We start from the raw sequence: 24,632 nt of genomic DNA, 5'->3' as shown, positions 1-24,632 counted from the left end.
TAGGCTGTTTTATAAAAAATTATCCGTTAGCTTATATTTTCTGGTTCCAGCAAGTTAAACCACAATATTTTAGCTCCATAACAAGAAATATAAAGAACTAAATTAAAATGACTCAAAGTGGGAACGAAAAATAACTAATTTTAACTTAAAAGACGTAAAACGGATGCGTTATGTGTTAATTTCTCAACACATATCAATGGGTGAATTCATTAATGTGTGGAGTTCAATGGAATTTGAATGATTCCATCAATTTCAAGAAATGAAATCAAATAAAGGAATTTGTCATTCCACTTTCATCAAATTCCTTCAAAATCCGTGAACTAAACAACTCCTTAAGGTCTTGTTCTGCTAGTTTAATCACCAATAGGAAGCATAAATATTTTTGATCGGTCTTGCTACTGATTTAGTCAGTTCGTTTGATGTTGGTTTTCTCTTTCATTATGTGTATGCAAACAAAATCATGGATGATAACGATGATAAAATTCAAGGAAGAAAATAACATATTAGGCCCTAGCCCATTGTTGAAGATGTTCCAGAATGCTAACGAGATTGGTGTTCTACTGGCAATTATGTTGATTTAAGATTCATTTTTTCTTGCTGAAAATGATGCAAAAACTTGTCAAAATATGTCTTGTTTGGGTTATGTCAACAATGATGTTTTTTTTTAACAACGGTTGATGTTGAAGGATTTTACATAAATGTAGCCATGGTTATTGGCTATATGCATAATGAATGCTTAGATATATACATATAGAGAGAGATGAGTTACGTTACAAACCGTCCAATTCATGAAAATTATGCAAACCATTTTCGATCAATAGGAAAATTCCGTTTTTTTTCTTTAATTTTAATAAGTAAAGGTATAATAGTCATTTGATTGTATATTGGTTAATATTGGAAGGTAATAATTACTCTTAATTATGGAAACGTAATAATAAAAACATTTAATATAGAAGGTGGTAAATCAATTTTTCTTAATATAATTTTTTACCATTAATAGTTTTTATTATTTTATTAAATTATACTTACTAAAATATGAATTGTAAAAACACTACAATATGAAATCTGATTTCATTTCATTGAAAATATATACGTAGTTTGAATAATGAAACGAATGTGATGGTCAATAGTGACCATGAACACAATTTAACTGATGAATTTAATTTATTAATGTTTCGAAACATTTTATGCATAAAAAAGTTTCACTTACGAAAATAAGGTATTCAGTTTTCAAAAAGTTTCATTCAATTTTCAAAAATGTTTCATTATTTATATATTTTATCGTTTATTAGGATATCCCTTGTTTTAAATTAGTTTGATTAGAAATTACTAAGAGTCCAATCCTACTTCAATAATGTTAATGAAATAGTTTCATATATCGTTTACTACTACATGTCAAATGGTCCATCTTCCATTGTAGGTGATAAGGAGTCACGCGAGTTCATAACATAAACGATGAAACAGTTTCATTTAATCTTGACCATTTATTTTTATTTTCTTTTTTATTTCCTAATATAAACACATTTAATCTTGACCATTGATTAAAAAAAATTGATGGATAATATTGGTTTGTAAGGTTTTCACAAACGAGAGTGGTTTGCAATTGATCGATCCTCTCTCTCTCTCTATATATATATATGACAACATTTTTGGGCCTGAATTTAACCATGATTTAGGAATGATATTTATTCCGATAGTCTCTCATGATGTCTATTGTTAATATGGTATCAAAGCCCAAAAAAGTTTATTAATCGGTCTTCCAATTGCAATTTTTTGTGAAGTATAAGTATAAAACAAGTAGTTTACATAACAGATAAAGAAAAAACTCGCCGCTTAGAATCGCTAATTAAACCAAAAAGTAGACCAACTTGAATCAATACGAAACTGATTTGGTCTCAAACCGAACCAAAATAAGAGTAACTTGCTCGGTTTAAGGTTTCAACTACTTGTGGAATTGAGTTCTAAAATTATAAACCTGACTGCATAATTTATTTCGAACCGATATTTATGGATCTAACTGAAAAAAAAAATAAAAAGAAATATGTCTTTTCCCCCAAGATTCTCTCATATTTATTGATGAGGCCATCACAAGTTCACCCTTCACTCAATCGTCCTCTTTCTATTTTCAATCTCATCATGTTCCCAGCATCCCTCCCCTCTCCCTCTATGCATCATCTCCTCAAAATCCCCCAATTTCAATCTTTTCATGTTATTCTCAAATCCTTTTCGTTTTGTTTCAAGAACAATCCTATATCTAATTTTATGATCATTTTTCAAGATTTTGTGGGATCGATCGGCTGGATTCAAGAAACGGGTTGTATGCATTGTTTCGATATAAAAAATCGAAAGAAAGATTGATCAAAGATGGATTCGAACGAGACAACGCCAAAAGATCCGCGATGCACACAAGTAACCGTGATGAAAGTGGCAAATATCGCGGTGAATATGTTGGTTTTCATCGTGACGTTAGCTTTGTGCAACATCTTGCACATGCTATTACGCCCTTACTCGCAACCTCGACTCATTTCAGAAGCCATTGTAATCATCCTTTTGTAGATTTTAAGATGGATTTCATGGTTTTGATCGGTTAAAGAAAATAAAATAAAATAATCGTTTCTTTTGATGCTTGCAGGTAGGGTTCTTTTTGAGCAATCTACCATTTATACGTAACAACTTCGACGACGAAGCTAATACGACGCTTGGTTATGTAGCGGAGTTCGGAATGATTTGCCATATGTTCGTGGTCGGCCTTGAAACGGATCCGAACATATTTGTTCGACTACCGGTTCGTGAGGCGAAGGTGGCATGTACTGGGCTGCTAATAACTTTTTTGATAGCGGTTTTCGTGACCCCAATGTTACAGCTGACTAACGAGCCAAGTATCAAGTTTGATGTCTCCATCTCGATCATCTTATCAGGAACCGCCTCCCCCCTCCTCACCCGTCTCATTGCCGATCACAAGATCGGGAAATCCGATATCGGCCGATTCTTGATTGCCACTGGTCTATTATCCGATCTCATTTCCACCCTTCTAATAACCTTAGGGTACATCATTTTCGACCCGTTGGATGGTTTCGCGACCCGAAAAGTGGAAAATATTCTTCTCATGGTTGCGGTTCTCGTGGTTCAGACAATTTTCGCGGCTAAATTCGTACCGTTTCTCATGGCGTGGGTCGATAGTCATAACCCGCAAGGGAAATTAATGAAGGGTTCGCACTTGATCGTTTCGCTAGCAAGTATCGTGCTCGTTTGTAGTCTTGCACCATGGATAACACGATTTAATATGATGCTAAGCTCATTTTTAGCTGGCGTTGTTATGCCTCGTGAAGGAAGGATCCCGAAGATGCTGATCGGAAAAGTCAAGTACTTCTTCGGGATCCTGTTCTTTCCGGCATTCATGTTTTGGGTCGGATTCCAGGTAGAATTCTCGGAATTCGAAGGTCGTAGATTGATCACATGGGCTAGCATATTTTTCCTATTCCTGATCATCGTCGCCGGAAAAGTTTTCGGGAGTGTGATCTCTGGCGTCTTGTTAGGATTTCATTGGCAGGATTCCGTCGCGATTGGATTGCTTCTAAGCATCAAGGGTCACTTCCATATCTTCATGGTTCTCTTAGCCGAGGAGGTAAACATATCAATATCAGTAGGTTATCGGTCAAAATAAGTATAAAATAAAAATAAAAAAGAATTTTTTTTATCAAACTATATATTTTAGAGGGCGTTTGGGATTGTTTATTTGAAACGTCTTATGTTTTTCTACAAAAGTGTTTATTAACTTATTATAAGTTAGAATGATTTAACTTCTTCAAAAACTTCTTATTACTGTAAGTTGTTTATCCAAACACGTAAAAGTGTTTATTACCGGTGTCACACCGAAATAAATCAATAAGTTGTTTTCATAAGCAATTCCAAACACCCCTTAATGTGGATTAAAATGATTTTGATTTTATATTTCATATCCCGTTGGCAGAGAAATATAATTAGTCGGTCAAACACCGTTGTCATGGTCCTCGTTTGCTTCCTCACCTTCATCCATGCCCCGATGGTGATGAAGAGCATCATCGAGCGTGCACGAAAGCAATCGCCGACACAACAAATGGCGCTCCAATGGCTCAGTCCGTCAAATGAGCTTCGAATCGTACTATGTGTCCATGGTCCGGAAAGCATTCAATCCGCCATTAATTTCATGGAGATCTCCCAAGGGCTACCGGAATCGCGGATGACGGTTTATGTTAACGATATGATTGAACTCACGGAGAATATAGCATCGACATTGGCTCAAGGAGAAGGAGTGGACGCGATGACCATAACGGATCCCGGGATTATAGAGATGAGAGAAAACATCACCAACACGATCCAGGGTTACGTAAACGAGCAATGTGAAGGGATCGAAGTACGACGAATGCTTACGCTGTGTCCTCTCACCAGTATGCATCACGACATCTGCACACTGGCGGAGGATTTGTTGGTTTCGTTGATCATCCTCCCGTTCCACAAGAATCAACAACCGAACGGGAAGGTCGAAACCAACCATTTGGGGTTTCGAAGTGTCAACAGAAAGGTAATACCCAAAATGGAAAAAAGAACGTCAAAATTTCTAAAAAATATTACATTCAAATTCAAGTGCAATATATTTCTTTTTAAAAATATTTTTATTTTTTTTATTTTAGAGATTTGTACTTTATCTACTCATCCGATCTAGAGAATGACAATAACAACATAAAAACGTTTTTCTCGACACCAGGTTCTACGGCACGCACCGTGTTCGGTTGGAGTCTTGGTCGACCGCGGTCTCGGATCCACCCAATTATCGAGAGCAACCAAATGCATCAATGCAGCTATCATTTTCATTGCAGGCAAAGATGATCGTGAAGCACTTGCGTACGCCGGCCGAGTGGCTCGACACCCGTCGGTCAAACTCACCGTCATACGATTCCTATTAGACACCAACGGAAACAACGTGTCGTCAAGGATCACGCGGGCCCGTGCCAACACCGCGGAATTTGAGGCAGAGATGAAGCAAGACGACGAGTATTTTGCAGATTTTTATGATCGACACGTAGCCACGGGACATGTTGCATACATGGAGAAATATCTTTCGAATTCCGGGCAGACTTATTCGACGATCAAGTCATTGGAAGGACAATATAGTTTATTTATCGTGGGTCGAGGAGGAAGGGTTAACTCGACGTTAACGGCTGGGATGAACGATTGGGAGGCATGCCCAGAGTTGGGTCCAATCGGGGATATTCTTTCGGCTTCGGATTTCTCAGCCACGGCTTCGGTGTTGATCATCCAACAACATAAACTTAGAGGGAAGCTTCAGGGTCTACATGAAGAGTTCTCTATCATGTAAAATTGTTAGTAAAAACACTTAATCGGTATAGTTATAAAATAGAAATGACGAATGCAAGAATGAGTGTGAATGTTCATTGAAACTAGATCAAAATAGTAGCTGATATACTATTTGGGTAGAAGACAGTTCTGTGTATATCTGATCATTTTAGATTCTATTTTTGAATGACATACACTGAGTTTGTTTGGTTTGGAACAGAATATTCAATTGAACCTATTCAAACCACGAACAGGTGAATTGTTGACTTAGACCGTTTTCAACCGAACCATGTAGCAAAGCAAAAGGTTGTGTTTTTAACTTTGATCGAATGGTGTAACAAAAAAGATATTCTTGTTAATGGTTAATGTATCACTATTCATTGAAGTAGGTTTGTTTGTGGTGTTTTATTTTGTAGTGTTACTTTTTTCGTTATTTTTCTCTAACATTTTTAGTGTAGGGTTGAAATAAAAACTATAAAATAACGTTAATTAATAATTGTTTTATTTTTTTTTATTGATGTCATAGTTGTAGTACAGGGAAGAGATACAAACATTGCGATATATAGTGATTTTGTTAAACGTGCCTACTTCACCTTCTTTGAGCTACATAATCCACTAACCGAAACTCTTTATCGTAGAGTTTAAACCTTGGTATAACGATAATTACAAGATGTTATTCCTTTGCTCAATAAGTTTTTTTTTTGTTTTGTTTTTTCGATCATTTAAAAAAGTTATAAGTTAGATGTTTGGATAAAAAAGATCAATCTAAAAATTTATATGAAACCATTTTAATTTGGTTTCAAATATGATATTGGTGTTTTTCTATTAACCTGAATATTCAACTTATTATGCGAGCCGACTAATCCCATGACGACTACCTACAAATTTGAACCTCCGTGGCCACAAGGGGATTACGTACTTCTCGTTAAATTTAAACCTGTGACCTCCAGACACTTTTGACCTTTGGATATCAAGCTTAAACCAATCGTGATTCTAAAATATTTGAAAAGTTTGCTTCGGAACCCTAAATTAAATATTTTAAAAGTTTGTTCCCGAAAATAAAATTTTTGCAATATCCTCGGTTGAAATTAATATACGGTAAGAAGCATTTATATTTAATTCAACGAAAAAACATCTGTTATTGTTATTTAACAGCTCGGTAATAAAACAGTCGACTGTTAAGAGAATGATATTGAATTAAGAGTTGACCGGTTCAATACGTAATTTTATAAAAAAAACCTTAGAAGTGGTTGTATTTCATAGATATATTTATGATTTATGGTTAAAGGGGTCTTATTTTTGGCCTTTTAAAACTTCAATATAAAATCTGAAAAGCTTTATATATCATCAAAAATAAAAATCCTCAATTTGAATCGGAGCATGGCCTTTCACGTCGCCTGCCCAATTACATGGTTATCTGTTTTTCACCATCAAATTCCATATGTATTTATATGTATTTCCCGCCTTCTATAACCGTTTCTTTTTGTTTGATTGCAGTCGTCGAATTTGCTACTGTTCGCTAGGGTTTCCTAAGGAGCTACAGAACGATAAGGGGAAAAATGGGTTCTTGGAGGAAATTGCTAGGCTCAAGGAGTTTTTGGATGATCCGTGGTTGATTAAAAATGATAAGAAGACGGTACAGGTTCTTGTTCCGAAGGTAGCTGTTGCGCCTCCTCCGCCACAGGTGACTGTGACGCCTAATGTTGCTGTTGTTGATGGAAATGCTGCGGAGGAGATGTTGTCGGCACAGAATAAGAGGGCAGCGCTGCAGCGGAAGGCGGCTGCAGCATCACTGGTGGCGGAGGATTATGCTAGGCGATTTGAATCTGGGGAAACGGTGGTAAGATTTTTAGTTTTAGTTCGGAGTTTAGGTCAGTCGAGATGCGTAGTGAGTATCTGTTACAAAATGTGGTGGAATTGAGTGAAATAAAACGTTCGTTTTCTCTACGCTTGGATTGTTTTTTGGTGAAAGCATAAGGGTATGTTTAAGACATAAGTATGTTGCATACTGTCACAAGCAATGCAACAAGATTTAGGTCAATATCACATAGCTATTGGCAAATAAACTTGAAATGAAATGGCTTTGGTTCTAGCCCATAAAAACTGACGTCATAATCATGGGATGCCTTTCGTTGATTGGTAACTGATAATGCCAAATGTCTTTAGTGAAGTAAAGCCATGACTGGAGTTGATGAACACTATAAAGGTGCTTTGAAGTTAAAAGTTGGCTTACCTGGTTTTGTTGGGGCATTATTATTTGGGCCTTTATAAGAAACCTTTCCTCCACCCATCCCCTCTTTCAGACAAAATGACAATGAAGTTTTCTGGCTTATAGTTTCTTTGACTTCTAACCCTTAATAGATGATTAGATGAACATTTGACCAGTTTGCTTTTTCTCACCTTTCTTTACTCAAGTCATGTTCCTGATGTATATTACATTAATTAGTGTAATTCCAATAACCAGGACTGGTGTACTTGTAATCCATTCAAACATTCACTAAATATGATAATGGAAGAAATTTAATCCATGCTTCTCATTACTTCTGGACCTCGTCTTTCTTGGCATTCCTGTGGACCCCAAAGGTCAATACTTTGTGTTTCAGGTTGGTTCACTTATTTTTCACTTTGGGATGTTATTGGTAATTTGTTATGTTTTATGCAGGACGCCACTAAAGATCTTGCTGGAGAAGAGCAGGCCCTCTCCAATGCGAAAGTAATGTGCCGTCTATGCTTTTCCGGAGAAAATGAAAGAAGTGAGAAAACAAAGAAGATGCTATCATGCAGAAGTTGTAGCAAGAAGTATCACAGGAGCTGTTTGAAAGCCTGGGCCCATGATAGAGGTTCGACTTCTTGTCGCTAATACATATCATATTGCTTATATCTTGCTCTTGATGACTGAACTCTCGATTGCAGATCTATTTCACTGGAGTTCCTGGAGCTGTCCTTCATGTCGAATATGTGAGGTAATTTGATGTGCCAATTCTTTATTAAACATGCAATAATCTTCACGGTGCATTAAGGAATTTGTTTTCTATGTTATGCAAGACAAACATATATTGGATCAACCAAGCTTGTATATGTGGAGCAATAAATAACACTATAAGGTTTCTCTTTATTACCTGAAAAATTAGGCCTTGGTTTACTAAATTTGATGTCAACCAGACTTAACAATTTTTGAAAGGTTAATCATATTCCTGTAGCTCAGATCATTAGCACAACTGCTTCTGTTCTGTTGTAAGATGTGTAATAGATGCGCCTGTCGGTTTAAATTTTTTAAATCTTACATGACATATAAGTTAAGAGATCACAGTGTGATGCTTTTGGTTTAAAGAAACACAAGAGAGGGTGGTTATTGCAATTTGAAACCATGGGACTGAACATTTGTCAGTTATGGGCAACTATTTCATATGCAAACCGATTGAAGTTCTAACACTAATGATATTTTACTGATCCACAGTTTGGGAAAACAATTGATAACTGAATACACAAGCCTAGGTAAAGATAAGTGCAATTTGAAACCATGATATTGAACATTTTGTTAGTTATGGGTAACTATTCATATGTAAACTAACTAAGTTTTAACAATATGATACTTAAATATTCCACATATGATTTGGAAAAAAACGCTGATAATTAAAATACACAAGGTGAGAAACATTTTATGTATATGATGTGTATGTATGTGTGTTTGTGACATGGTGTTAACTCTGGGGTTTGGGTTTGTTTTGCTTGTGTTTTTTGGCTTCTTTCTTTTGAATGTTTGTAATTTCCCCATGTTTTTCTTCTTTTTTATTCTATAATTCAGTTAGCATTCACTTACAGAGCGGCCACACTAGTTTAGTCGCGGTCAGGATACACATACTTCCATCCTGCTAAAGTAGTTTCATGGAGGCTCTCATTGGTTAAGTTGAAATCAAAATAATAGAAACGATAATCTGAGTACAATCTAAAACTGTACAAAATGGAATGGTAAAAAAGGATTTAAAGCTGTACGAAAACATTATGAAACGGCATGAAACGGTACAAGATGATATTAAGCAATACAAAAGGTATGTAATGTTACAAGACATTGCACAAATTTGTATACATATGAAACGGTACGACAAAATACAAATGATACGATGCAAAAGAAATGATATATAACAGCATAAGACATTACATCATGATTTTTGGTTATGTGCGACTCAGCTATTCATTTCTTGCAGTCCCTGATTTAGATGGGAAAATTTTGAATTTCCTCCTGTTTAGACATGCTAATCAAAACAGGCCGTATTTACTCTCGTTTCTAACCCTTGTCAAAAAACAAAAAAGTACACAGCAAGACGTCATTTTCTATTAAATTATGTATCATCTTGTCTATTCTGCATTACGTATTTCGCTCATTGGAAAAGATGGAAACCTAATTTAAATTTGATGCTTATGATGATGACTTAGAATTGGTGGTAAGATAAACGTTCCCTGATTCATAAAATGGCATCATTGCTTTCATATGAGTGGGGTATTAATTTTGTGGCAGCCAAGATAGGAGTTGTTATAAGGTTCAATCCTCACCTCTAAGTGGGGACATATTAGGTTTGCAGCCTTTTCAGTTTGTGCTTTTAAACCAAATCTAGAGTATGATTGCGCTGTGTCAGTGGTGTCAAGAGCAACTGATGTGGTAGCTATCTATAATGTATAAGTTATGCATAATGTTTCTGTTACTTTTTGTCCAGATGGCAACTATGCGGTAGGAAACCTTATAGTTATGTATATATATTTTAAGCTATGAATTCTAGGCTAAGTATTGTAGTTGATGTGTTGTGTGTTATAATTTTTAAAACTAGGCATCAAGTATTATTGTGTTCACATTTGTTGAGTGTTGGTATATTTAGTGGTATTTAATATCAAACATTTTGTGTTTGAGGGTTAACTGTCGTTATATTTGTGTTTACTTGTATTATATAAATTCACACTTATAAATAGCATATAGAGAATATCTTGTCATCATATAGATGACAGGGTGGCCGCCCATGGCATCCTGACAATTGGTTACTTACCCAAACGATTGCAATCGTTATTATTGGCAAAACCGGACTGATTACCATGAAGAATCGAAGAAAAACTAGATGGGAATTTGAGAGCCCATTTCTCTCTTATATGATCAAAAGATCACATAAAAACTGAATGAAAATCCCCTACCAAAACCACGCACCTGACATATACCATTCTTCTTGCCTTCTCTATTATATTTCCAAAAGTACCCCCTCGACTTTACTCTTTATTTACTCCCCTCCCCCCCCAATTACTCACCTTGTCCTCAAGGTGGAATGTTGGAAACTGCTTACACATATCCGGGTACGACTCCCATGTGTCTTCAAACTCTGGCAATCCCCGCCAACCAAGAAGGACTTCGATGATTGATGTACTTATTGGATCCGTCGGGACTGACGGGGTATGTTGCTACCATTTTGAAAGGATTAAGAAGCACCGAAGTAATGTCTAAACCCAAGGGGAGTGAAGTCGTAACAAGGTAGCCATACTGGAAGGTGCGGCTGGATCACCTCCTTTTCAGTTCATTATTGTTACGATATCGAATACCTTTCAGAGTTTCTGGTTCTATTGGCAGCTCCCAATTATCTTTAAGTGCTGCGGGGAGAGGTGTATGTGTTCCATGATTGCCAACAACTTCTTTCAGTTGAGGGCCATTGGTGGAAATCCCCCAATGGCTTTAAGTTGTTGTAAGGTTTTAAGGACCCCGTATGACCCCCAATGGCTCCAGCATGGAATTCCATAAGTAACTGGTAACGATAGGAGATTTACTTGGGATTACGAGCTTACCATGCTGGAGTAACAAATTGTCTCGCAACTAAAATGGGCCTGGGGCAGCCGGACCAAGTTGTAAAGCATCAATGCGGGCTTTACACTTAGGTCTTGGTTTACTTGTTTACTCAGTTGAGTGATGTCACATCGAGAAATCAAACCAAATCAGTTTGATTAGTCATTTCTGATACTCTGTAGCCACCCCCTCTGTTCTAGTAAGTATTTAAGAGTACGTTGATCTGTCTTAACAATGAAGTGCCTTCCCAAAAGATAATGTTTCCACTTTTTGACAGCCAACACGAGTTACACGATAGCCATCAATTCGCACTCATAGACGGACTTAAACTTTCGTCCAGTTGGTAAAGCTTGACTGAAGTAAGCTATTGGTCTTTGAAATTGCATCAAAATAGCCCCCACTCCCGTACCAGAAGTATTCGTTTCTACAATGAATTCTTTATTGAAATCCGGTAAGGCTAACACCGGCAAGCCCATCATAGCAGCCTTTAACTGTTGAAAAGTTGCTTCGGACTCCCCATTCCATTCAAAACTGTTCTTTTTTAATAGTTGGGTCAAAGGAAAAGCTATTCCTCCATAACCCTTCACAAATTGTCGGTAGTATCCCGTAAGTCCTAAAAACCCACGAAGTTCTATAATGGTTCGTGGAGAGGGCCACTCCTTATTTGCTTGCACCTTACGGACTTCTGCCTCCACTCCTTTATGAGAGATCACGTGCCCCAAGTATTTGACCCGACACTTTTTACGATTTGCCACCAAGTGATTATCGTGAAGAATTTGAAGTGCTAATGACAAGTGATAGGCATGGTCTTCCGCACTATGGCTGTAAATGAGTACATCATCAAAAAAGATGAGAATGAATTTACGAAGATGAACTCGAAACAACTCGTTCATAAGAGCTTGAAACGTGGCCGGCGCATTGGTGAGGCCAAAGGGAATTGCAACGAACTCATAATGTCCCTCATGTATTCGGAATGCCCTCTTCTCAATGTCTCCCTCCTTCATTCTAATCTGATGATAACCAGATTTGAGATCAAGCTTTGAAAAAATCTGCGCACTGTTTAATTCATCAATCAATTCCTCTACAAGTGGGATAGGGAATTTGTTAGCAAGCGTAGCATGATTTAGTGCGCGATAATCCACACAGAATCTCCAACTCCCATCCTTTTTCTTAACCAACAGCACCGGACTCGCGTACGGACTCTCACTAGGCCGAACGATTTGAGCAACAAGCATTTCTTGTGCTAACTTTTGATCTCATTTTTTTGTTCATGCGAATAATGATAGGGTCTGGTACTTATAGGAACGGTTTTTGGAACGAGGGGAATGGTGTGATCATGGCGTCGCTGTGGGGTTAAGCTGTTGAATGACTCGAACACGTCGGAGTATTGCTCAATAACCTCCTGGAACATCGAGTTCGATTCTGACTCTTGAAGGACAACCTCTTCTTGTAATGAATAAAGATCCACCAGGGCCTATTATGTGGAATGCCACATTTTAAAGAGAGATTTTAAAGAAATTGCAATCTTTTGTAAACCAGGTTCCCCTTTGATGACAACTTTAAACCCCTCAATTTTGAACTTCATTTGCAATGCTTTCCAGTTGACTTTCATGTCACCTAAAGTTTCAAGCCACCGTATTCCAAGTATGACATCGGTGCTTCCCAATTCTAGAGGCAAGAATTCTGTATTAATTCTTAAATTGGTAGTCTCAGTTCCACCCTTTTACAACAGCCATTGCCTTTTACGACTTGACCGGTACCCACCTTTACCCCGAAACTAGGAGCCTCTTCTATTGGTAATTGTAATCGAGTAACAAATCCGTGGAGATAAAGTTAGGGGTTGCCCCACAATCAATAAGAACGATCACGACTTCTCCATTTATATGACCTTGAATTTTCATAGTCCTCGGTGATGATAAACCCACCACAGAGTTTAGTGACAGCTCAATTGGTGGAATCACAGTATCTTGACAGCCCTCAATTTCATTTTGGTTAAGTTCGCCATCATGTTCACTAGTTTCTGTAGGATCATCTTGGAGCAAGAGAATCTGTAATTCCTTGTTTTTAGACTTGTGACCCACTCGATACTTGTCATCACATCGAAAGCAAAGTCCCTTTGCTCGTTTGTCTTGAAGCTCTATCTCCGTTTATTTGCTGGTCACTCCAAATTCAGGCCATAACATAGATGTTGTACTAGTCCCCGTACTCTTCCTCAACAAGGATGGAGCACTAGTGACCGTGGTACTGTAAGTTCGAGTTGGACGGAGACTTGAAATGGTGAAATTATGGGAGGGTTTGTACGATACATTATTCTCTTTAATGATTCCAGTCAAACGAGAATTTCAATCCTCAACCAATTGGGCCATTTCCATGATTTGGGCTAATCCTTGAGGCCTCAACAGTATAACCTCAGCCTGTATGTTGGGCTTGAGTCCATTCATAAAATTACACTCTTAACACTCGATCTGGAAGATCTAATAGGGAAGACACTAAAATTTCGAAGGAATGACGAAATTCGTGAAGGTTACCTGTTTGTCGAAGCGCTAAAAGTTGTTCAAGGACGGAACCCCCGTCAGTGAGCCTGAACCAATTGATACTATGCAATTTCAGATCATCCCATAGCAAAATTGGACGGTGGCCATCAGCCCAGTGGAACGTTGCGAGAGCCTCACCCCCCATACATATACCCGCCGTGGTTACCTTCTCTTTATCATTAAAACGTTGAAATGCAAAATAGCATTCAGCTCTGAAAATCCACCCGTCTGGATCAGTCCCATTGAACATTGGTAACTCTACACGTCATAATCTCCAATTGGATGGAATAAATCCTTGAGTTGTTGGTTTCAGGGAACTAATTGTCTCTGGCGAAGAAACGGAAGTAAAATTAACATCACCTATTGGTTTCATAACCGGACTGCCACCAGATCCGGGTGATTGATACAAACCGCCAGATGTGCCTGCTGGAGATGAGACCTTCGGCCCTTGTTGTATCAATGTATCCAATTTCCCCTGAATGGCTTGAGTCCCTCGATCTAAATCATCGATCCTTTGGGTGTTCCCTGTCAAATCGGTGCGAATTGCCTGAACACTTTCTTCTAACGCGTCCAATCGATCGGCTTGAGATTTGGGAGGCATGGTTGATCGGAACCTGGCTCTGATACCAATTTGATAGACCCAAACAATTGCAATCTGTATTATTGGCAAAACCGGACTGATTACAATGAAGAATCAAAGAAAACTAGATGGGAATTCGAGAGCCCATTTCTCTTCTATACGATCAAAAGATCACACAAAAACTAAATGAAAATCCCCTACCAAAACCACGCACCTGCCGTATACCATTCTTTTTGCCTTCTTTATTATATTTCGAAAATTACCTCCTCGACTTTACTCTTTATTTATCTTTGGACCCCTCCTTTACTATACTTTCGTAATTGGAGGATTATTAGTTACCAACGGGATGCTGTGGCAACATGACAACTATCATTTTGATCAGTGCTTATCTTTATTGTGATAATCTAAATTAACTTCATGAATCACTTTTTGACGTAAGGCTGTACATATTAAATTATTTTGCAACCTAGGTATGCCGAAGAACTGGTGATCCAAACAAGCTTATGTTTTGCAAAAGGTGTGATGGTGCATATCACTGTTACTGTCAGCACCCTCCACACAAGGTAAAATTTCATTTGTGGTATGCCAATCATGATTAGGTACCATGATGTTTCAAATCTTTTGAACTTTTGCAGAATGTCAGCAGAGGACCTTATCTGTGCCCCAAGCATACAAAGTGCCACAGCTGTGAATCTACGGTCCCAGGGAATGGTTTAAGTCTCAGGTATTCATCATTTACACTCAATATAAAGTAATTGTTGAGGATTTCCTATATAAATGAGAGTTATGATCATTTGCCTTAATGCCTATTGTACACCTTGGAGATAGATTCTCTAAAATGAGGTTACATATTCAATGCTTGATATACCTAAATAAAAGCCTCTTCTATCTCCTCTCTTCTTTCTCTTGGTTTGTTTAATCTATTTGACAATTATGATGCCATTACAGACACAGTTTTTGCTCTGCTTATCAGCTTTTGTAAATTGAAGATAGTAGTTTCTTTTACGTTTTAGCATGATTGTTGCTCATACCAATGCAACATATTGAAGGTGGTTTCTAGGGTATACTTGCTGTGATGCTTGTGGAAGATTGTTTGTAAAGGAGAAGTATTGCCCTGTTTGTTTAAAGGTAAAGAAGGATGATAATTTGTTTATTGGTACTTCTATATTTTTGGAAGTTTGTGTTCTGGTTAGAAAATGTCTATTTTCCCTTTCCCTGTCTATTGCAACATACCTGCAATTCATTGACATAGATGAACTGATGTTGTGGTTGGTGTCAATAACTGCAGGTGTACAGAGACTCTGAATCCACACCCATGGTTTGTTGTGATATATGTCAACGCTGGGTGCATTGTCACTGTGATGGAATTAGGTTTGCTTTCGATCTTATTGTAATCTTTGGACTTGTAGCATTAGATTAGATCCATCAGTGTGCTCCCTCCTCCAAGGTAGAAAATGGTTAGATGTGGGAACCAAATAGCTCTCTCAAAGAGGCATTTGGAGTTCCATAATTTCAAATTTGTTTCTTATATTGTTGGACATCAGTTTCTTCCTCATTCTATCTGGAATATATATAATGCCATTTTCAGAATATATGATAGCCTAACAGACTTGCAATGGATAACTTCACAGAAATAGGGTTCTTCACAGAAATATTTGAATTGCTTTACATATTTAAACTTAAAGCTTGAATCAGTATAGATTTTTTTTTAATTTGTATATGCATATCAGCACATGGCACACTAAGTTGGTAATTTGAACGTACAAGATTGTTCATATAATTGATTGTTGTTGAATCAATTAAATTTTGAAACGATCTGCATACAAATGTACATAGAACAAACTGTTCATAAGGTGTATATGTTAAATGGATGTTGGAAAGATGAGAGGATTAAGAATAAATGATCAACATGGTGATGGAAGAGGAGGGAACTAATTGACCTATCTGATATGGAGAGAAGAATTTTGAATCAGAAGAAAGGAGACACACAAAGATTCATAATTTGTAGATGCAACTTCTTATAATCGTCTGAAAACTTTCTGCAGTGATGAAAAGTATTTGCAATATCAAGTGGATAATCACCTGCAGTACGTATGTGCCGCATGCCGTGGAGAATGCTACCAGGTATGAATAAAGATACGGCTATGAGAATCTGGTAAACTACTTATTAATTTGACTTTTTGAAATTTTCAGGTTAGGGATCAAGAAGATGCTGTCCAGGAGCTCTGGAGGAGGAGAGACAAAGCTGAGCAGGATCTAATTGCTAGCCTAAGGGCTGCTGCTGGATTGCCAACTCAAGAAGAAATATTTTCTATTTCACCTTATTCTGATGAAGAGGATGATGGACCTGCATTGAAGAAAGAGTATGGGCATTCACTGAAGTTTTCTCTCAAAGGGATAGTTGATAAATCCCCCAAGAAGAGCAAGGAATACGCGAAGAAGTCTGCAAACAAGAAGCATGGAAAGGAGAAGGGATTTCCTGCACCGATATTTGGTAGAGTTGAACAACGTATTGAAGGATACAGCGATGGTCAATCTATCGGATCCATCACGGGTGATAACAAGGATGAAGATGTGCAGTCCCATAGAAATGTAGAACCTGATAAGCTATCATTTCCTGTTACTGGCAGTTTGACTGACAGGATGTTGTCAGTTAACCAGGCTGATGTCCTGAAACACAAGCTTGCTAATGAGGTTCCAGCGAAAACAGAGCGTAGAACCTTCAGAGATAAAATGAAAGATTCTAGGTCACATCAACTGCCGACTGTGGATGACCCTGTGAAAGAGGCTGTCAAATCAAAGAACACTAAGGGACCAAAGTTGGTCATACATTTGGGTGCCAGAAATAAAAATGTAGCAAGTTCTCCAAGGTCTGATGCATCAAACTCTCTCCTGGAGCAAGTGTTGACCGCTCCCAATGGTATGTTCCTTTTGTAAACTCTGTTTTAAGCTCTAAAATTAGACGGAAAATTCCCGCAAAGCCTTAGTAGCTGGAGTTATGCTAAAAGCACACAAATGTTGCAGTAAAGAATGCGAAGGGAAAGGTTTCATTTGATTGATTTGATCATTTATGTCCATCTGGTGTACCACACAATCATAACAATCTGTTATGAACCCAATCGATTGAACAATAGAAATGGAAACCAAATGATAAGGACACTGTTAAATGCTTCAAGTAACAAGGAAAATGAAGAATAAACTAGCATTCGAGAGGCTAGGACTCTCCCATATAGAACTCACTAATTTTCTGCATGCCTCTACCATCTACAGCATCCCTAATTATAAACAGACTCTAGGGTAAAGAATACCAGAACTACTCCTTCTAGAACACATCCTATTAATGGGCTTGGTCTTGGTCAGTACATAACATTACCACGCCCCCAAAGAACCACCTTGTCCTCAAGGTGGGTAGAAAAAAAGGAGGAACCGCTGTTGCCCAGTGACCACAGCTCTCCAACCAACTGGCATTGAAATCAAACCCTTGCAATTCAACTTCCTGTCACCTCTTGTTTTCAAAACCAAAGTCGAAAACCAAGGGTTTTCTGCAAGTTCACTACTCATGTAATACTGCCAATTTATGGACTCCCACATACCCCTGGTTATGAGTGTTCTTAGCCTTTAAGTCCAGTCCCGCAACCGGAAACAATTCTAACAATTTTGTTTCATGTTTTGAGTAGTCTGCTGAACTCCACAACAGGACATCTTCCTCATCTTGAGCAGTCTTAACACCATTCAACTTGGCCACCAGCTTCACCTTAATCGCCATTGTGATGAACTCCATCAGACTGGACCAACCATTAAAGAAATTCTCACACGAGGTACTTAATGATTTTGAGGCAACCATAAACAAGGATCAACCCAATTAGCATAGTCACAACTTTGCTAACCTTGTTCAATTCCTTCATTGACGTGTTTTCTTCAATCTGCGACACCTGGACCAGGAAGTGCGCTTTTCTTGACTCAGTATTCTTTCTTGTCTCTATTATCCATCCAATCCAATTCTCCTTTACAACCTCGGTCTCCACAGATTACATCTTTTCCTTTGGATATTGATCTCCCAAGGGACCGATTTAGTAGTGTTAACATCACATTCCCTCGTTCCAATCAAGGAACCGAGACTGACGTGAGCTAATTATCTTGGGAACACTCATATGAGTAGAGACATGTCCCCGAACCTGGAACTTTACAAACTCCACATTGTCACCTAAAATTTTGTATGAATCTCGAATCGAATGCAATACATCCTGTTCATCTGGTGAGAGAGTATTCTGGTATTGATTTCCGTCCACCAAGGTCCCCGCCCCCTCATGAGATCAATCAGATCGGGTTTCTTCAGGTACATGGAAACATATGCATGTGAGTTTTTCACAAAAACGAGCTCCAAATCATAATCTTCTGCCAGTGATCTGAAGGCTTCAATTGGAATAATTCCCTCTTTTCTCCTCGTCGAACTTGGTATTATGAACCATTCACTCAGTGAACAACTATGAGGCATAAGAAATACCCGTCTGGCGGTTTTGGGTCCGGATGCTTACCAGATTCTTCCAATTCACCACTGTCGACGACCTGTTTCTCACGATTGTGTGTTCCCACTCTTCGTATCTCCATACTCGGCCTTGTAACTCCTTGAATCGTTCTCTTGCAGATCGAGGAATTGGCCTGTGAAAATGGAAATCGCCAATCCCAAAATAGGTCTAAGTTTGGTCGCAAACGGCCTTAGGCTGCCTGGGGCCTTCTCCTGAACTAATTGTGAGCTGAGCCGAATCTGGACCCAATTGAGTTTCTCCGTTCTAGTGCTAGGTGAATAATGGATCGATGAATCTGTTTCAATCATCTGATTCACCTCCCTTCTCTCAGTCGTATTGGGGATTGTGGACGAATCCTCTTGTGATCGAATCTGAGGCGGTGAGAAATAAGCATTAGTCGGTTCTGGTTCCAGATCTGGAAGGAACCCTAAATTTCCAGATTCTGGATGGTGGGTAGAATGACTTTTTTATGGATTTGAACCCTCCAGTGTGGAGTATAGAATCGGTTGTCCATTTTCTAAGAGTAGGCTCCCTGTTCTCTTCTATTGGTGAAACCTTTCTCTCTTTTCTTTTCAATTTCTTCTCCTTCATGGACGGTTGCTGCCATAATCACCATGCTTTCACGGTTGACATCAAAAACTTGGTGAAAAACAGCCTCCTCAATTCCATTTGATGTGATGACCTTGAGGCTATCATGGTTGAATTCAGCCTCCCCATTTGGGATGAAATCTCTCGATGTGATATCAGATGGTGGAGTGTGGTCTAGATTCCATGGTTTAGCATTGTAGGAACCTGATTGGGATCAAACGATACTTACCTCTTCACTAATCATCTCCTTAAATTTCTGATTGAGCACCATCATATGGTCTTGAAACTGCTGCTTATGTCTGCAACAATGGAATGGATATCGGTCACCTCCTTCTTCCTGGGTTCATTCTTCTGCAGAATCATATCACAGGCCATGGCTTCAAACACACAATACGACCACTGCACTTCCCTTGCCATGGACTCGGAACTGCTCTGATACCAATTGTTATGAACCCAATCGATTGAACAATTGAAATGGAAACCAAATGATAAGGATATTGTTAAATGCTTCAAGTAACAAGGAAAACGAAAAACAAACTAGCATTCGAGAGGCTAGGACTCTCCCATATAGAAATCACTAATTATCTGCATGCCTCTACCATCCCTATTTATAAACAGACTCCAGGGTAAAGAATAGCAGAACTACCCCTTCTAGAGCATATCCTATTAATGGGTTTGGGCTTGGGTCATAACACAAACTTCTGTAAGTTATCGGCTCTTAAAGCTTCCAATAATTTATTGAAGCAGGGAAGTGCAAGCTTCCTTAAAAGAGGCTAAACTAAGTCCATACGTCATAAGTCTAATGCCAATCGATTAAAAATCTATAGGATAAAAACATCCCCCATCTCCCTGCAGCTGAGAACATAAATGTTGAATGCTCAAAGCTTCATTTAGGTAGGTTGTGAACGGCTGTTTTGTGTTTCCCAAGAACTGTTTAGCGGGTAAAGGACTTGTTGAAAGATTAATGTTTTTGGTCAGTTCAAAAAGTACTTGCCCAAGCTCAATGCACATGATATAGGCATCTTTGACCAAAAAATTTGTTTTGATGTACAAATTACAATTTCTACAGGAATTTTATGTCTTTTTATATGTTAGTTTTACTGTCAAGTTCCATAAAAGTAATTGGGCAGTGAAAGCTGTAACATGCTTGTATGCAAATGAAGACGTTCAAGACATGTATGGGATCTCAATGAAGTTTCAGCAATATGTGTCGTGTAAAGTTTATTGTGGGCTGCTCTATGCTAGGTTGAACTTTGCTTTTCTATCTGCGGAATCTAATATACAAGTAAGACAATCAAGTTCAGCGTCTGTTAGAATGGTGCAAACTGTTCTATGACTCAGGATTTTGGCAGTTTTTCTGTTATATGGGCACATGGGGTGTAAACATTCATAAGGTATGCTGGAATGAATAGGAGTACGGTACTCTATGCATTGTTTATGCAAACAATATCAAAATACTAATTAGGCTGGGAGCTCTTCTTGAAATGCATTGAACTGCTAGTAGTGTTTCTGGTTTCTTCATTTACTTGTTGCTTGAAAGATATTCAACTTACTTAGCTCCAAGTTAATACTAAATAATCTTTGGAATTTTAGATGTGTGCAGAACGAATTCAGGTTTAAGAGCCTAGGCATGCATTTCTCTGGTTATCAACTTATTGTTCTTTATATTAATTTAAACTTAAATCATTGTTGAAACTATTGTATCAAGGTATCGTCCATATTGTACTGACTTTGTTGTCTTGAAATTGCTATGTTGTCTAAATTTAGCAGTTGCTAAGAACTCTCAACTGTAATCATTTACACCTTTTGACTTATCAATGATATTTATTATTCCTTCTTTCCAAAAGTCGATTGAAATCTTATAAGCTTGATGTATTCATTCAACTACCTCAGCCTTCAACTTTCAGAACTCCCAGAATAATGTCGTCTGATGTTCAAGGATGGTGGGGGAAGACAATTAAGTGCCCCATTTCATCAACTTTGTCAAGCAGAAAAATTATTCATAGTCTGCTGCATATGTGCTTATATTATGTTTGTGTGCTTACAGATGGTGAAGACATGGTTCAACAAAGAGCGAATGAAAATCGTTTGGACTTGCATGACAGCACATCGAAGTTCTCTGATATAGATGGTATTGGTCACTACCCATCTTTCCTTGACTATATACAGAAAACCAAACCAAACACACCCAGTATGTCCCACTCGTAGATAGGGTTGAGGGGGAATGTATGCAGATTGACCTCTACCCCAAGAGTAGAGCGGCTATTTCCTTGGAGACCCCCAGCTTGCAAAAAGATATTGGTGAAAAACTGAGTGCATCAAAGAGTTTGTCACTTCTTTTCTGGAAAAAATTGAAAAGTAGGAGAATCTTGAGTTCAAAAGGTAAAGAAAGAAAGGAGAGCATTTGAAAAGAGGAAGCAAAACTCTGTAGAAACAGTAAACAGTGACAAACAGTAAATATAAAAAAAGGATCCACAAATAAGTAGAGAAAACATAGAAACAAATTGGAACAACACTACACACAACATACAGGTTTTAGTTGTTATATACTTCAAAAAAAACCATACAGGTTTTAGTTATTTTATAAGCATCTTTTAACTTGCCTATCGATTGCAGGACACAACATAGACCAGGCTGATGAAATAAAAGGACTGAAGTTGAGAGCAAAAGAGGGAAACATTATCTCAATGAAAAACCCGAACCCAAAACATTCTAATTCAGTTTCACATTCTTCCCAGAAGGAACTAAAGCCTTCATTCAAACTCAAATTCAAGAACCCGTATTCTGGTGATCAGAGTTCTTGGGCTCCTCCTGGGGAGGAAGATAAGAGTCTTGTCAAGGGTCAAAGGTCTAAGAGAAAGAGACCACCACCTTCTATGGATAAATCATCTTCCATTAAGGAAGATAAAGGGGCTGGACACTTGTATGAAGACAAAGATATGATGAGTGAGATAATGGATGCGAAGTGGATAATTCAGAAGTTGGGAAAACATGCAATTGGAAAGATGGTAGAAGTTCTTCAGCCATCCAACAATTCCTGGTGAGTTTCATTTTTTTTCCTAATTTCCTCCTTTCCTTAGTACTTCTAAATTTGGTACCTTATTGTAAGTAAAAAAGTATATGGTTTCGTTATCCCCACATTTGTCAAAGAACCCCTGCACGATGGAGTAAATGTTGGTTTATAATGCTACAACAAACCCATCCGATTTTTTTTCCAAATGATGGCATGTTTTTCTTGTACAACTACATAGTCATACATATACACTAATGGTGAGGTAGAGGGCTGATTGTTGAATAGTTATCAGAAAACTAATCATTGTCCTTTGTTAATTAGTCAACAAATAGTGCAACAAGGAACAAGCTTTTGTTTCTCTGTATAGTTACCCTTTTGCTCTCGTTCCTTGTCGCACTATTTGCCATAAATTGAGAATACTTATGTGAATTGTCTAAATCATAAGATTCGGCCAGTACTTCTAATAGAATTGTCAGTTGAAGAATGGAGATGATTACATTTGTCAAAATTGGCTATAGTTGTGATACCTTGTTGAAGCAAAGAATGACGTTTAGTACATTTGTATTTTTGGTGATAAACCCTAAAAAGTAGAGTATTGGACGGTCAAAAGTGTTGCTGTTGATTGACCCCTTGAATTATATGTATTGTTGAAGGCACAAGGGATCAGTAATCGAAGTCTCCGAAGACACGTCTACTGTAATGGTCAGTTCGGATGATGGGAAGGCCATAAATGTGGATCTTGGTAAACAAGGAATTCGTTTTGTTTCACAGAAGCATAGACAGTGAGTTTACCATTGTTTGTTCACATTACTTCATCCCTATTAATGCCCAGACCCTACTCCGCGGGCGATTTACTGGGTTTGATTTATTAGTTTTTCTTTAAATTAATTAGTGTTGGTTCACATATTTGGCATTCAGAACCTGAAAGAAGAAACAAAGGAATGGAGTTGGAGCATTTCGATTCCTCAACTCGTAGGTGAGTTTGTTAACTTGACAGCTTTGTTAGCTTGTTCGTAGTGTATGATCATGTCCAGTTTCCGGATGCATTTTGGTGCTCTATTTTTCTGTTGCTTAGTTATTGTCAGATATGTTATGTAGCAGCATGTTTAGTATGAGATTGGTTCCAACTGCTAGCATCTATCATGTATAGTTTACTTGCTGCGAATCGAGGTGCGTTTAGTACGTGGAACAGGATACTTGTCGTTCCACCTTTGGTGTGACATTAAGACCGTGACAAGACAGACGGATGAAAATAGGTGGAACAAAAATCCCTTACAAGATTGGTAAATTACTAAACTACTCATGTTAAATTTAAACTCTCGCATGTCCAATCCGCCTACTAAATTTTGCACCTCAAAATTAGGATACTTGTTTTTCTTTCTTTTCAACGTATACAAAATTTATATGATGCAAATACTTGCAATGACTTCCAGGAAGGCTAAGCTCTATTTGCCGACCTCGATATAGCTAGTAATATTGCTAGAGTTATTATCGTTTAAACATGTGAGATCTCAATCATTCATCTTTCTAAATTGTAAGCCAAAATATCCATCATCCCCATGCCATTTACCTCAAAAATATCCCAAAAAACCACTCTGGATGTGAAACATGTTCGAATCCAAGCGTTGCTAAAGTTTATGGCCATTGAAATTTACTTGTAATAACGCCATGTAATTTGTGGTTGCCCAAATGATTAATCGGTGTGTAAACCGGTCTAGATGCCTAGGGTTAAAAAAATATGTATATTTTCTTTATTGGACTGGTTTAAATACACAATTAACTTTCAAATCCAGTATAATGATATATTTGATGTAGGTTCCGTATGACCATCAATCTCTGACTATTATGTATTGGAACATGTTTAAATTTTTTAAGCAAATTGAGCATTTTCCACTTTCAAAATAGAAAAAATGCTAAACCATCATGATTCTTTCTATTATTTAGCTCTTTAATAAAGAAATTATGAAATCTAAATGGTTTATCTTTATGTGTTTACATATGATCCTTTGAATCTTTTTATCATTTATCTACTGTTATCCCAAAGATAATTAAAAAAAATGAGTTATAATAATTCAATTAGTGATGGATTCACAAACTTTTATTGTTAGAGGTATAATTATAGATGTCGAAAAAATTTCGAAACCGAATAATTCATTCAAACGAACACGGTTTTGGGTTTCCGTTAACCGAATAAAGATAACTTATTTGATTCGGTTTTTCAGGTTGATTTTTTGCTATTTTG

At 37.7% G+C, this 24,632-nt stretch overlaps 3 protein-coding genes across 3 annotated transcripts in view; all 3 read left to right on the top strand.

Annotated features, from left to right (window-relative positions):
• LOC112520022 overlaps positions 1-2,338 on the top strand; it is a 3,617-nt gene extending 1,279 nt beyond the window's left edge. Inside the window, exon 3 of the mRNA XM_025128327.1 lies at positions 2,279-2,338. Within this exon, the coding sequence (XP_024984095.1) occupies positions 2,279-2,338 (60 nt within the window). The remainder of the gene's footprint in view (positions 1-2,278) is intronic.
• A 26-nt stretch (positions 2,339-2,364) lies between these two features.
• Positions 2,365-5,356, top strand: LOC112520021 (cation/H(+) antiporter 28). Its single transcript, XM_025128326.1, has 4 exons — positions 2,365-2,538; positions 2,633-3,625; positions 3,971-4,561; positions 4,745-5,356. The coding sequence occupies exons 1-4, from the start codon at positions 2,365-2,367 to the stop codon at positions 5,354-5,356; spliced, it is 2,370 nt and encodes a 789-aa protein (XP_024984094.1).
• A 1,336-nt stretch (positions 5,357-6,692) lies between these two features.
• On the top strand, positions 6,693-23,530 carry LOC112520343. Its single transcript, XM_025128691.1, has 14 exons — positions 6,693-6,746; positions 6,832-7,174; positions 7,997-8,174; positions 8,248-8,297; positions 14,734-14,826; positions 14,899-14,987; positions 15,313-15,391; positions 15,552-15,634; positions 16,309-16,387; positions 16,457-17,183; positions 21,425-21,508; positions 21,994-22,417; positions 23,044-23,172; positions 23,309-23,530. Exons 1-14 carry the CDS (start codon positions 6,715-6,717, stop codon positions 23,313-23,315), a joined length of 2,397 nt encoding a protein of 798 aa, XP_024984459.1. The 5' UTR covers positions 6,693-6,714; the 3' UTR covers positions 23,316-23,530.
• Positions 23,531-24,632: the final 1,102 nt, after the last annotated feature.

Source organism: Cynara cardunculus, assembly GCF_001531365.2.
Source record: "Cynara cardunculus var. scolymus isolate 2C chromosome LG 10, CcrdV1, whole genome shotgun sequence".
Lineage (NCBI taxonomy): Eukaryota > Viridiplantae > Streptophyta > Magnoliopsida > Asterales > Asteraceae > Cynara > Cynara cardunculus.
This window is presented reverse-complemented; position numbering and strand designations above follow the sequence as displayed.